Here is a 15,264-nt window from a genome sequence, read left to right on the forward strand (position 1 = left end):
AGTGAGACTGAAACATTCACTGTAGTTTGTCCACGTTGTCGTCAAAACCTTAAATTTGGTCATTTCACATAGTAGTTTTGATGAGTACAGGAGAAATTTGTTCACAAATGCGTGCCGCACGTGCAGCACGTTTTTTTAACCAATAATATTACTGCTTTTTGGCATTGTTGTTGCCGTAGCCGTTGTCGTTTTTTGAACTCTCTAATTACATGTACACTACCCCGGTTGCACTTTGCTCGGCAGTAAAATTTGGAAGCAAATAATTCAATGAAAGATCAAACAACTTGTCAGCTGCGTCCGGTGTTATGTTGTTTTGGTGGTTCCAAGCTGTTGGAGGCGTAATTTTGCCAGATCTTTTCTCGTCCGACGGTTAGAGAGTCAAAAAAATTGACAAGGCAGGCAGCACCAAGCCACCGGCTGGTGACTTCGTCTTGTTCAGGCTGGAACTGACCCCAAATCAGTGAAATTCTCAACTTAAAAACACCAGCATCCGATCGATTATGGATGTCCCCATACCTTCACCGAGAAAGGTCATTCTGAAATCCATACGAATGCTTTCTCAACATGGTCGGTGCAAGAAACCAGACCAAAGGAATTTAAAGCATTTGAATATATTTGAATCTACTAATCAGTGAAATGCAATCGTTGGGAACTGCCAACGGTCGCGTTGCATTGATTGGCAAATTCGTATAGACGCAAATGCTTTGAACAAATTCCTTTGGTCTGGTTTCTTGCACCGATCATGTTGAGAAAGCACTATTAAGGATTTCAGGATGGCCTTTCTAGGTGAATTTTTGGAAGATGAAGCTCAAGTTTGGCGAAGGTATGGGGACATCCCTATTCAATTGGATGCTGGTGTTTTTAAGGTGAGAATTTCACTGGTTTGGCATCAGCTCCAGCTTGAACAGGATGAGGTTACTGGCCAGCAGCTTGGTGCTGCCTGTCTTGTCAATTTTCTTGACTCTGTAACTGTCGGTTGAGAAAAGATCTCGCAAAATGACATCTCAAACAGCTTGGAAAGGACCAAAACAACATAACACAGAACTCAGTTGAGACTTTGTTTCATCTTTCATAGAATTATTTGCTCTCAAAGCTCATTGCCGAGCATTTCGCAATCGCTGTGGTGTACATGTATTTATAGATAGATAGATAGATAGTTTTATTGAAATTACCCGTGCAGCCCGAGGGCTGAATTACGATAGTTTTTAGAAATGTAAAACATTAATATAAATGATATAACTATAAATTATATAATGATAAATTAAGAAAGTTATTTGATAAGAATTTAACAATACTAAAGCTATTATTATCTAAACACAAAATTACAATTAAGATACAGCTAAAATTATTCAAAATCAGATCATTTAATATATATGAGTTGTAAAAGGGCAATGTTATCGGCAATGGCTTACAATAAAACTGTCTCTGAAACGATTGGTTTTAAAATGCGGGACTTGGAACTTGCGATTTTTCCGTGTACGCAAAGTGCCAGAGTAAGGTGGCGGAAGGAGTGAATGAAGCTTGTGATTATTGTTCTTACATATGTCTTGAAACATTGAGTTACCAATCGCCTCTCTCCTGGCATACAAGGTAGGTATACTTCTACAGGTCGATAACAGCAACACCAACAGAGGGTGGTCTGCCTGTGCTGTGTCTAGATGTCTGGCAGCAGGACAGGAAAAAAAAATTTATCTCTTGGGACCATTATAAGTCCCAAGAGAAAATAAAAATAATGCTTATGCAAAATTTTGGAGTATTATGATATTTATGGTAGATCAGGCTTTAAATTTTCCATGATAAAGGTACTTGTCGCAATCTCTTACCTCAGAAAAGTGGACACATGTAGCAGAATAATTGAGAATTAGTACAATAATTACATAATGATTTTTGAAAATTCTCTGCACTGATTGGTTGCAATTGAGTTGATTATTTATTACGCAAGAATCACCTAAGAGGGTTTTTCAAAATGACCGCAAGCCCCTTTTGTCAAAGTGACAGACGAAGAAATTAATTGTTTTAGAAAAAATGCATATTTTTCAAATAATCACCCATGTAAAACCATAATATTATTCACCTCAGGCTTGGTGAATATCGGTAAATACAAACCTCGACTTTGTCTCGGTTTTTATTTACCGATATACACCTTTCGAATTTTAATTAATCGCCAAAGGCTAGGTGAATAATAAGAAGTTAGTAAAGCAAGGATTGGTTCGAAGCAAGCACTATAACAATAATTATTATTGACTGTAGGTCATCTTCAAAGTGTGTTTTCACTACTGTTGATCACAAGCTCATTCTCCACTCATAAGTTGAATGAAAGTTTTATGGAAAACATTTCTCAAATGATGTACTGTAAGTCCTCTGTAATATTGTGAGATGGGGTTCCTGCTCCTCTTCCCAGATGGAAGACACTGAGTGCATTTACCTAAGGGCTACGAAACAGTCCACAATGTTCCTTAATCTTGAGATGCAAGCTGTGATGAGATCATCAAGTAGAAAGAATTAACTCTGATATTTTCTTTTTATAATTATACAGAAACTCCTTGTATAAGCCCTCAAGGCTTACTATGGCTTAAGAAATGGTACAGTGTACCCTAAAAAACTTGATTGTTTAAGTTGACTCAACCTTAGGCCCGTTTTAAAAGTCGCATTTTACATGAGCCGAATCTAATGCAAATGATTCGGCACATGTGAAATGCGACGTTTAAAATGGGCCTAAAGGACATAGAAGAGAGCCGGAATGTTAGAGTCAATACATTTCATACTTAGTTTTAATGAACTTAAATAGATGATATCATCTTTTCAATGTTGAGCTATGCTAACTAAAATATTCAAATGCCACATCATCAGGATGCTTATTCCAATTTATTTGCCTTCAAGAGCAAACTTAAGGACATTTAGTTAAGTGTCCAAGGCTCATGTGAGAAAAGTAGTGTGAAAGGTCTCCAGTGTAGACTATATTTTCTACAACAATTTAACAAAATGTTGGAGCAGGATATCTTATCCTTTTTAGAATATGTGTATTGTACTCTATTTTGGAGTACGGTAGTCCACCTTTTCATTATCCTCAAACAATTTGCCTGAGTGAGGACCTAGAAAGATTGCTGAAATGCGCTGTGCACATTATTTACCCCAAGCTATCATTTGCTCAAGCTCTGAACTTCAAGATGTCTTGTCTTTCAACAGTATCTGATAGAAGAGAGGCAAATGCGGCAAAATTGTTTGATGAAACATGCACTAATCAATTTCATAGTCTCCACAGTCCACTTCCAATTTAACTCTCTCTGAAAAAACTGGCGGTCGCAAAATGATGCCTAAAACAGCTCGGAACGACCAAAAAAAACATAACACATGACTCAGTTGACACTTTGTTTGATCTTTCATTGAATTATTGCCTTCAAAATTTATTGCCGAGCAAATCGCGACCGCCATAATGTATTTATCCTTCTATAGAACGATAACAAGAACACCAACAGTGGATGGTGTGCCTGTGGTTGCAGATAAATGTACTTCAATCCAATATAAATTTATACGGCGTCGAGAGTTCGGTTATATTAAATACGCCTGACGAAATAACAATGATGTCTGCTTTAAGCTTGAATGGCGACGTGGTGTGTGATTGTTGAAATATGCCAGATGAATTGCAAACGTTTTCAGGCCTTCTTCGTTTTTTTAGCCAACCTCGTTCCCAGGGTCTCCATTGTCATTGGGAACGAGGTTGTTTTTTGGCAAGTTTTACAAAATACGCGAGGCAGTTAGATATTCAATGGGGAGCAGCGGTGGCGCAGTGGTGAGAGCACTGGCCTTCCACCAAATGGGGGTAAAGGGCGCGCCGTCGGCTTCCATTGATACCATTTTCGTAACTGAAGGAACTACCGACGTCAAATAAATTGACTTTGACTTTGGCTTTGACTTGAATTAAGAAGAAAAACATTACCTGAAAGCTAACCGTTGCAAGTAAGTGTTTTTTCTCTCGCTCTATTTCACTCAGCTCTACGATGTTTTTTATTAAATTTTCTCTTCCTCTCCTTCCTCGGCTTCTCTTGAGGCTTTCTTCGCTTAATTTTTTCAAATTTCGTCGCCTCTTCTCTGATCTCTTCTCTGCTCTTTATCCCGGCGCTCGTCACTGATACGATTTCCTGCCAGAAAAAACGTGTGTTGCCAAATGCAACGCCGCCACGCGATTTCCGGGCAAGGAAAATTGCCGGAACACTCCCTTTACTTACTTCACTTCACTTCACTTCACGTCACGTCACGTCACGTCACGTCACGTCACGTCACGTCACGTCACGTCACGTCACGTCACGTCACTTCACTTCACTTCACTTCACCTCACCTCGAGCTCACTTCACTTCACTTCACCTCACCTCACCTCACCTCACTTTACTTCACTTCACTTCACTTCACTTTACTTTACTTTACTTTACTTTACTTTACTTTACTTTATTGAATTCGTTGCACTCTAAAATTACAATTTATAAGGTATTAAAAATATGAAACGTTAAACATAATGGATATTGCAACTGGAGCAGGAAACAGGTCATTGTCGTAATTGATATCTTGCCCCCAAAAAACAGAAACAACACGAATAAATAATGAAAGCTACAATAGTAAGTCCCCCACGACCGTAACCACCCTATTACCCCCTTCACATTTCCAATCGCATAAACATCACCCTAAACCCCACCAGCTGGGAGAGTTAAGGTAATAAGTTACAAGTATAAATATCTTGTTCTTCCTCCCCACCTCCACCCCGACAGTCTGTACGGGCGGACGGGCGTACGGGCGTACGCTGACGTCATAACCAAAATTTCCCAAAAAATCTTACCCTGGGTTCTCCGCGGGCGTGCTTCGAGCGCCCAAGCTCCGCTATTAACAAAGACCAGGTGAGCTAAAAACATCATATGAGCGATAGCCATCATCCGCACCGGTTTAATTACTACTTTTCAACACGCATACAAGATGGTTTATAAACGAACAAACACCACGTGGCATTACATATTCCGCAAAGATATATTAGGTTTCGCCAAAGCGCTGTGAACATTTAACATGGCAAGGTTGCTGTCAATTACACCGCAGCGCCAGCAATAGCTTGATCACAAGACTGAGGAAAAAATATGCTGAAGACAACGCTTCGCATTGCTGTGAATATTTCCCCATCTTTGTTGAAAATACGAGGTACCTACGTTTTGTGGTTTTTATCTTGTTAGTACCTGTTAACTCTAATTATTTAAGAAGTTCTATCTTCTTCTGCCTCTGGTCACGAGCTGTACAAGTTCCCACGCTATTGCATTTACCTTAACTTCCTATGAATCGTTTCTTGTGAGTTGAAAGATGACCAATGACCTGACCCTTCTCTAAGTTGTCTATTTTTCAGAGATTGTAGCTATTTACTGTATGATATCAACAGACAGACAGCACCAGTTAGTATACTCAATCAGTTTGTTAGATTCATAACTACAGAACTAGATCTGTCTCTAGCGACTCGCTTTATGTTAAGCTCTCGGGAACTGATAAAATGTATGCCTTTTTCGAGAATTGGTGCCCAAATTTGAAACTCTATTCCTTATTCGCTTAAACTACTTGAACGTTTGTCCTTTCGTAAAAAGATAAAGGAATTATTACTAAATTTCTTGCGGTCAGAAGATGATTATATCGAAGTCTCCCGTCTTATTAAGCTATTTAATTCTTTATGTTAGCCTCTTGTCATAATCTGAATTCACTTGCTTTGTTTTATGTTAGTTTATTCTATTTACTGTATGGTAATGTCTTTCACTGTTATTTAGTCCATCCATAGATAAACCTTGTACTTGTAACATGTCCTCAGTTCCCCCCGCCTCGATTAGTTTATAAGCTATTTGCGGGGGAAAGTAATGTAATTACTTACATTTCTAATTTTCAATAAAATTGGTTTGTTGTTGTTGTTGTTTCTTTTGACGTAGAAATCTCTTCTTTTTTTTGTTTTTTAGTGCTGAGTGAGATCACAATCTGTTAATGATGTCAAGATCAGTTAAGCACAGGAACTGCCTTAATGTGAACAAGGGTTCTTTGTTTATACAGAGAAGAAACTCTCTCAACGAAGAACGAAGTCTTGTGAGAGATGAAGACGTCTTTACTGGTGTAGAGGGTTTTAGCCGGTCAGGAACACCGGAGACACATAAAACAGTCCACACTGGAGAGAAGCCTTGTAAATGCCAGCACTGTGGCAAGTGTTCTAGCGAAGCAGGAGAATTAAAGAGTCATGAAAGAGTCCATACTGGAGAGAAACCTTATGAATGCAAACCGTGTGGCAAGTGTTTTAGCCACGCAGGAGATTTAAGGCGACATGAAAGAGTCCACACTGGAGAAAAGCCTTATAAATGCCAGCATTGTGGTAAATGTTTCAGCGAAGCAGGAAAATTAAAGAGTCATGAAAGAATCCACACTGGAGAGAAACCTTATGAATGCAAACAGTGTGACAAGTGTTTCGGCGAAGCAGGAGATTTAAGGAGACATGAAAGAGTACATACTGGAGAGAAGCCTTATGAATGCAAACAATGTAGCAAGTGTTTTAGCCAAACAGGAGATTTGAGGAGACACGAAAGAGTACACACTGGAGAGAAGCCTTATAAATGCAAACAATGTGGAAAGTGTTTTAGCGAAGCAGCGAATCTGAGGAGACACGAAAGAGTCCATACTGGAGAGAAGCCCTATAAATGCAAACAATGCGGAAATTGTTTTAGCGAAGCAGTGACTTTGAGGAGACACGAAAGAGTACATACTGGAGAGAAGCCTTATAAATGCAAACAATGTGGCAAGTGTTTTTGCCGAGCAGCACATTTAAGGACACATGAAAGAGTTCACACTGGAGAAAAGCCTTATAAATGCAAACAATGTGGAAAGTGTTTTAGTGCAGCAGGGAATTTAAGAGTACATGAAGGAGTACATACTGGAGAGAAGCCTTACGAATGTGAACAATGTGGCAAATGTTTTAGCCAAGCAGGAAATTTAAGGAGCCACTGTGAAAGAGTCCATGCTGGATAGAAGCGTTATAAACGTAAGCCAATAGGAAAGTCGTTCCGCAACAGAAGAAGTGTCAGGAAACACGAAAAAGCTTAAGAAGGTTCTGCAAGTTCAAATCATGATGAAGTAGAGCAAACTATGAGTAGAGATTTATCGCTCCTGCACTTGGCAAGATCATAGTTCGAACCAGGGTGTAAAGCACACCTGTTGGCTTTGCCAGGAGGACTTGAGCAGCGAGGAGCTTCGTCTTGCACACTACCAAAATCATGATCATGACGTTTGAGGAGCCAACAACTTGAACTAGGTAGTTGGGTGGCTCTCTTGATAAATTTGTTTTGTAATGGGTTTTAACTCTTTGGCAGTGAAAAATGAAAGGAAAGGAAGGGTGCCTAGTAATGTTATTGGGTACACGTTCTGCGCATCGCAGATACCCGGGTTTCCTGTGGGTTTTGCTTACTAGTAAGTTCCTCGTATCCAAAACGAAAATTGGGGGTATCCATGCATTTTTCAATTTGGAAAAGAACGTCCTTCAAATATTGTTGTTTAATTATCTTTGAAAGGTGCATGGTTACCCCCAATTTTCTTCAGTGTTGGATTTCAAAAACACTTGTAAGGATCTGCTTTTCCAGTCGCACAAAAATACCTTTTGAGTTCCCTTATTATAGGAAATGAACACTCCATGAAAGTAACGCGAATCGTTAAAATTCGCATTAATCTAAGTCGCGCTAATTATGTTTAGCGTTATTTTCCGCGACGTTACTAAAGTGCAGCCTTAATTTCCGCGCTCTTAATTTCTATTATTATACATTAGACTCACTATGAAAAATCTGATTGGTCGAGAGCATTCAATCAATTCACAATAGCTTGTGAACTTGACATGATAAATGTAATATCTGCTGCAGATATTACATTTATCATGTCAAGTTTCTGAGGATGAATTATGTGAAAAATGTATAATAAAACAATTAATGAATTCGGTTTTCGCATGATATCATGAATTATCAAAACCTCGTGTCTGTGTTATCTGCCTCAGCCTTCGGCTTCGGCAGATAACACAGACCTCGGTTTTGATAATTCATGATATCATGCTCAACCTCATTCAATAATTGTTTATTATCATTCGATGGATTTTGTCCTTCCTTTTCATTGGCCGAGAGCCCACCACGTGACCTGCAAATAACTGCCTACAAATAAGTGTTTTGCTGCAAATAATATTTTGCTCATGCGCAATTGAAATCACGCTTTTGGGAAAAAATGGCAGATCGGTTCCCCGAGCTGTCAGAATGATTCGACATCTTTAGTTGATCGAAAGCACAGTGAGAATACTAAGAAAGGAACAAAAGTTGCACTCAACGTATTTCGAAAAACAAACTCTGTGATCGATTGATAAAACAATTATTGAACTCGGTTATCGCAAAATATCGTGAACAGAGGAAATTCTAGATATTCCAGTGAACCTTCAACAAGGGATAATTAAAGATCTCTCTGTCAAATTATTAATAACAGTGTTAACTTATGAGCATCGTTACAAGCTTGTTGCATGCAAATTATAAAGAAAATCTAACGACCAGATTTTCTGCAAATAAACAAAACCGATTTTAAAGGCCTGTTTACATTTATTTATGTTGCCATGGCAAAGGCATATACGTCATCGTAACTATCAAAAAACCGAAGTTCGTGTTGTTAACTTGCTACCATTTTTGGCGACCAAAGGATCAAGAGTTTTAAAGAAAAAGGTAAATGAAACATAGGTATCAAAAACTTTGTCCAACAACCTTAAAGTGCTCCTAACCTCCTAACCTTCAAAACTATAATTTTGCAAAGTAGTTTATGACGTCATTGAAGAAATCGGCCCATGGCCTCTCACTGTATTGTTGTCATGGTTATCTATAACGCCACAGAAATGAGTGTATCTTGTTAAGCGATTGTTGATGATTCGTGAAACAGTTGTGTTGATTCCATCCTTGCAAATAGTACAGTTTATTAAAAGTGTTGAAACTGTTTTGAGACTCTGTAAGTGTCTAGTCTTCCAGCACTGGAGCACTAATTGGGGACACTGTAAACTGAAATCAACAAACCGTTTTCTACCTAAACAAGTGTCGACTGTCAATAGCTTTTGTTGACGTAGTTTCGCCGTGTAGCCGCGCCAAGCCACAGAAAGCGCGCGAAAAAGTAAGCCTCGCTTACGTTCAAGTTTCTGACCTGGCTTGAGCCTGCGATCCAATCAAAAGCCAGTACCTGGTCAGCGATCGACTTCTAAAAAGCTGACCTCGATAAGGACCAACCTGAGCACGCGATGTGGTCACGTGATGCTGGTCTGCGGATACCTTGTTTTGACAGGTGTCAATTGAACATAACATGGATTATGATCACAAGATCAAAGATGTACGCTGTAAACTAGCTGTGGTGTCAGCTGGAGTATGGCCTCCGCGATGAGCTCTAAACTTGAGCCCATGGTATGGCCACGTGATACTGGTCACATTGGCATACATGGAGGGGTGGACGGTCTTACGGTCGTATGTTGACCAAAACCAAATTTTCTCCCAAAGATGGGTTATTATATTTTCTTACCTATGATGCTCCGTGCGCGCGCCTTCGGCGGGCGGAAGCTCCGCTAAAATGCTCCAAAATTGTGATGAAGACAATGAAAATTTAACTGACTGAGCCTAAGACACTCCAGTTTCACAGCTGCCTTTATGGGGTCGGCGAGGCAAGGAACAAGATACACGAACCAACCGTTAGAGGATACCGGTCTCTGCCGATTATCTGTTATATCTTTGGAAAAGGATGAAACATGGACGATTCCGGAGTGGCTGTTTGTCTTATGTCTTCCACCACAACCTCGACTCGTTATGTTGGGGTTGCATCACGAAAATGTAACATTGAGGGAGCAGGTATGGCGCAGTGGTGACAGTACTCGCCTGCCACCAATAAGGCGCGGGTTCGATTGACAGACGTGACGTCTCACGTGGGTTGAGTTTGTTGGTTGTCTATTCTACTGCGAGAGGTTTTTCTCTGCGTACTTCGGTTTCCCCCTTTCCTCAAAAACCAACCTATGATTTGATATGAGTTGACTTGATTTGTTTCGATTTCTGTACAGTATACACAATTATAGGGCGTTTTCACTCACGTGACCAGCAGCCATATTGGATTACTGAAACAAAAGAAAGTATTTGCATAAAAATAGAGCTCAATTGCCGGAGGATTGGTTTGATACACCATCATGGCCGCCATTCCTTTGTTTTGGAACACCAAATGATGGCCGCCGTGACGTCATGTGAAAACGCTCTATTAAATTATTTGTGCCCCAGCGCTAAATACAATTGACACTTAAATAAAGTTCATGATTGTTATTATTATTATTATTATTATTATTATTATTATTATTGTTGTTGCTATAAAGAATAAAAGAAAACGCGAAGTCTAAAAGTGCCACAATTTTATTACCGATAATCAGATAGTGAACTGAAGATTTTTTTTCGTTTGCAGCTAGCGATTACGAGGATTAACTTTTTTTTAAAAAAGCCATTTTTTCTCTAAATAGGGGCGGTATTAAAAAGAAACACCAGAAGTTAATTATAATAGGTAGCTTTTCCTGCAAGATAGAGTCTATGGTCTCCTTCAGTAATTAATGATTTCCTCAATTCTCAGTAACACTCCTTCCCGATGGCTAATGTCTTTTCCGAAAATATTGGAATAACTGTTGCATCCAACATCACTGCGATATTGTAAATGGAGACAAAATGCAGACAGCAATTATTAAGTGAGCGTTAATTTGAAATATTGCTTATTAAGGTTCAATCTTTAATTAATTTACTGCATCGCGCCTGTCCGATATATATTCTGAAAGCACTTTCAGGACCTTAGGCTAATGTCGCGAAGTCCTGTATTCTCGGTTTTGATCTTTTATTTTAATGACACAGTAAGTCTAGTATTGCTTCTTCCATTAGAATTAAGGGTAAAATATATGACGTTTTGTGTTATTAACGGATAAAGTGCGCCGGGATTAAAGCCAATCTCCCGAGTAAAAAAAGCACTATTTGTGTGAACACCAAAGACCACCGCAAAGGTCCCGTTCATCTGACTGGATAATGCTTTATTTATTAAAGTATCCATGACTCGCAAATCTTGCTAGTTTGCAAAGTTAACTCATTAGACAAAGCTGGTGCATGACTTTCTGATCTTCAAGCCGGTAGGCAACACGGATCGTCCAAGCTGATTGGCTTGTTTTTCAAGAAGTATCGAGCGACAGATGTTAAGTAATCAAAGGCGGTGTTTTGTTCCTAACATACTGAAAATCAATTAATATATTGGCATAAAATTAGTCTAAACTGGTAATATGACAGTAAGTTTTGCGCTACGCATTTCGTTTGCTCATTTAGCGAACACAACTCATGGTCCCGTTTATGACCTTCAGATTTGAGAAAGAAATCGAAGACGAATCCAAGCTTTTATCAGTGATATTTCAACTGAAACTAGTGGCGTCCAAACAAGTGTCTCAATTGATCTGCGAAAAAAATGAATTAGAGTCGTAAAACATTTTATAACTAGAAAACAGTGCTCAAATGTTAATGCTTTCGGATTTCAGTACTTCAATTTTAACATAATACCAGACTAAATGGCTATCGCCGATTAAGAGCAATCAGTATCACCCAACTAGTGGACTAATGCAAATCCTGCATTTTAATTGGCTGCGCTGCAAGAGGACTATTAGTTATAGTCCTCGAGTAGCGAAAAGCGTGACGTTTTCTTTCGTTTTATTCCCAAATAAATATTTCTTCAACTTGCATTTGCTAACTTTATTGTTGTCTTTTCTGTCCGACTAGTTGGGTGATACTAAAACAATTAGACCCTTCGCTCTCAAGGGCCACCGTTCAATAGCCCATTCGGCTTCGCCTCATGGGCTATTGACCCGTAGCCCTTGCGGGCTAAGCGTCTAATTGTTAATAAACAGGCCCTTTTACGCCAATGACGTTCGAAGTAACTGTTGTAAGTGGTAAGTCAAAGTATGAGAACTACAAACAATACAAAACTTATCAATTACATCTAGCAATATCAAATGACTCTTGCCAACACTTTAATCATAGTTCGAGTGGAAGTTTCACGCTATATTAGCTTTTCTCTAATGACCTGACTGAAATTGTCTTTGTACCAATAGAGACGTCCAAAAGTTCCAAAAGCTCTCTTCAAAAAGAAAACATATAAGTTCTCTGAAGGTCCTTTTGGACATAAATAGCGAAAATAGGAGACGGGGTGAAAATTGATTGAAACTTCATAGAGTTGGCCATTTTTGTTTCAAGCCTTATGCAGTAAACGTTCTTTCACTTGATATGTTGTGTGTGTGAGCTTAAGTGCTATATTGCATTTTGGCAATTAACTTGTGACCTAAAAACACTGAAATTCTCGTGAGGGTGTCCTTTTGTGATACAGTTCCAAACTTATGCCTCGGCCATTAGGGAAGTCATTAATGATTCCTCGTCAAAAATTCATTAAATTTCACCTTCAAACACCTCCACTATATTCCATTCGTTTTAAGGTAACTTGTATTCGATCTCAAGCGGAGCTAGGACAAAATGATTTTTTTTTCAATGACCTATGACTTCAAGTTATTTAAGGCCTGGCCAAACGCTCGCAACATTTCAACGCAACATATTGCAAAATGTTGGGCACATGCAATTGCAACATGTTGCGTACGTTTGGCTACCCTGTTGCGATATGTTGCGTGCGTTTGGCCAGTCCATTCAACACATGTCGCAACATCATGCAACTATGTTGCGAGCGTTTGGCCAGGCCTTTTACAAATATTTTGTGCCCCAGCCTTCAAGCGAAATTTAAGCGTCTTTTGATTTAGAAAATAACGTGATAGAGTCTCTACTCCATATATGATCAACCAAATTTTTCAACATAAGATTAATTTTGCGATTACTCCAAGTCCCCCGGCATGAAAAGTGTGAATCAACTTCCATAAAATTGGTGAGAACGGTGTGGATATTTAGCGAGAAAATTAAAAAATTACCGTCAGGTGCTCACTTTAAATTTGGTCAATTCACGTCGATAGGGACTTAAAAGATCGACTACGGCGACCTTGGCGTTTCATCTCGTCCACTTCGCACAATGTGGGCGGATTAACCTACTACTAAATTTATACGAGCGGTTTCAGTGTAAAAATATGGAATGAGAGATTCGCATTTGTACGCTCGACCTGTCGTTGAAACCTCAAATTTGGTGATTTCACGTTGTTGTTATGCAGAGTACAGCAAACACGTGTGCTAACATGCGTGCCGCACGTGCTTCACGATTCTTTTTCCTCTTTTAACCAATAATATTCTTGTTTTATGGCGTTGTCGTAGCCGTAGCCGTCATCGTTCTTAAACCCCCTAAGCGTTGTTAGGGCGAGGACGGCATAAAAATGCATACAAATGAACAACGCCCGTGCAGGGCGGGCAGACCTTTTGTTTTCGCTCAATTTTTAGGCCTATTGTTTTGTGGCGTCTTCGTAGCTGTGGTCGGTTTCCCTAACATTCTTAAGAAACCGTACGACGGCGACGTGGGCGTGATGAGAAACTTTTGCCAAGTACAGATGTAAATGAACCAACAACGCCACAAAACAATAATATCACAAGTTGGTTGAAAGAGGAAAAAGAATCGTGCTCCGTGACAACGACAACAGGGAGCTATTTCCCGTTATTGTCATAATTTTGTGATTACTCCAAGTCGCTCGGCATTGAAAGTGAGCGTCAACATTCCAGGAATAAAATTGGGGAGAAAGGCGTGAATAGTTGGAGAGAAAATGAAAAACTAATCTTGAGGTGCTCTTAGGTGCTCATGTCGTCCACAAAACCTAGCTCAAATTTTTGTCAATTCACGTCGTTGTCAGGGCGAGAACGGTATCGGAATGCACGCAAATGTAAAACGCACGTGCAGGGCGTGCAAAGCTTTTGTTTTTGCTCATTAAGGCCTGGCCAAACGCTCGCAACATTTCAACGCAACATTGTTGCATGATGTTGCGACATGTGTTGAATGGACTGGCCAAACGCACGCAACATATCGCAACAGGGTGTCCAAACGTACGCAACATGTTGTGCCCAACAATGTTGCAAGACGTTTCGTTGAAATGTTGCGAGCGTTTGGCCAGGCCTTATTAGAACTATTGTTTTGTGGCGTTTTCGTAGCCGTCATTCGTCGTCATTGCTTAAACTCGCAAACATTCTTTAGAAACCGTACGACGGTGACATGAGCGTGATGGGAAACTCTTGCTAAGTATAGATTTAAAATGTAGTAACAACGCCACAAAACAATAATGTCGCAAGTTGGTTAAAAGAGGAAAAATAATCTGGCTCCACATACGGCGCGCATGTTATCTAGAGGCCAGCGGTACTCTGCATAAAAACCACGTGAAATCACGAATTCGAGTTTTTGACGACAACGTGAGGAAGCAACAGAGAATCTTTCATTTTCTATTTCTACTCTGAAACCGCTTGTACTCAATTCATTTTTGGGATATGTCGGCCGTAACATTGTAAGGCGTAAAAGACTTACGATAGTGCAAAGTTGTATTTTGAGGTGACGTTTTCGTCGAAGTTGCCGAAATGTTATCTTAAAGTCCCTAATGTCTGACGATTAAATTCGTATGGGACATTAAATGCATCATCTAAGAAGTAAAACACAAAAGGCAATGAAGCAACGCATTTTTATGAATTTGACCCTTATGCATGTTTAAAAATCCGTTATAATTTTGAAAACTATTTAGAAAGTAATTCTGAGAGATATACTGGGTCCGAGATTTAGAAAAACGATCTTCACCGTAAATTCACGAAAATTCATTCAGTTCCTTTTTTAGATAATATCAAAGGGTAAAGTTGCTCATGTTCTATTTTTTTATATCCCTCTATCGCAGCCCTTCTTCAGCAAATTGACGCCAGCACTTATCTTTATTCTCTGCCTTAGGCAATGCGCGGCCGACAATTTTGTGGCCGTTTTACTAAACGCCTGGCAAACCGATGAGCTTTCCCGCCCTCACATCAACGTATGGCTTTGGAGCTTTTCCTGTTCATTGAGCCGATTATAGATATATTTTTGGATCAATATCCTGTGCTGTACGAAAATCTGTTTTTCATATTTCGAAGGAAGGATTTTAAAGCGGTTTGAAAACTTAAAAAAATACAAGGATTTGTATGAAAATCATCCAAAAGTGACTGGGTGGCGCAGAGCCCTTTTCGGCATACAAAGCGTTATAATTTCTTTCAACTGTAACAACACCAG

At 39.4% G+C, this 15,264-nt stretch overlaps 1 protein-coding gene across 3 annotated transcripts in view; it reads left to right on the forward strand.

Annotated features, from left to right (window-relative positions):
* Positions 1-9,004, forward strand: part of LOC138022822 (zinc finger protein 420-like) — a 28,883-nt gene extending 19,879 nt beyond the window's left edge. For 2 of the 3 annotated variants that reach the window (XM_068869788.1, XM_068869787.1), the window contains exon 3: positions 5,970-9,004. In XM_068869788.1, the coding sequence (XP_068725889.1) occupies positions 5,995-7,023 (1,029 nt within the window). In that variant the 5' untranslated portion in view covers positions 5,970-5,994 and the 3' untranslated portion in view covers positions 7,024-9,004. The remainder of the gene's footprint in view (positions 1-5,969) is intronic. The other variant, XM_068869789.1, reaches the window with a different exon arrangement.
* The last annotated feature ends 6,260 nt before the right edge of the window (positions 9,005-15,264 follow it).

This window comes from Montipora capricornis, chromosome 11 (genome assembly GCF_036669925.1).
Source record: "Montipora capricornis isolate CH-2021 chromosome 11, ASM3666992v2, whole genome shotgun sequence".
Classification (NCBI taxonomy): Eukaryota; Metazoa; Cnidaria; class Anthozoa; order Scleractinia; family Acroporidae; genus Montipora; species Montipora capricornis.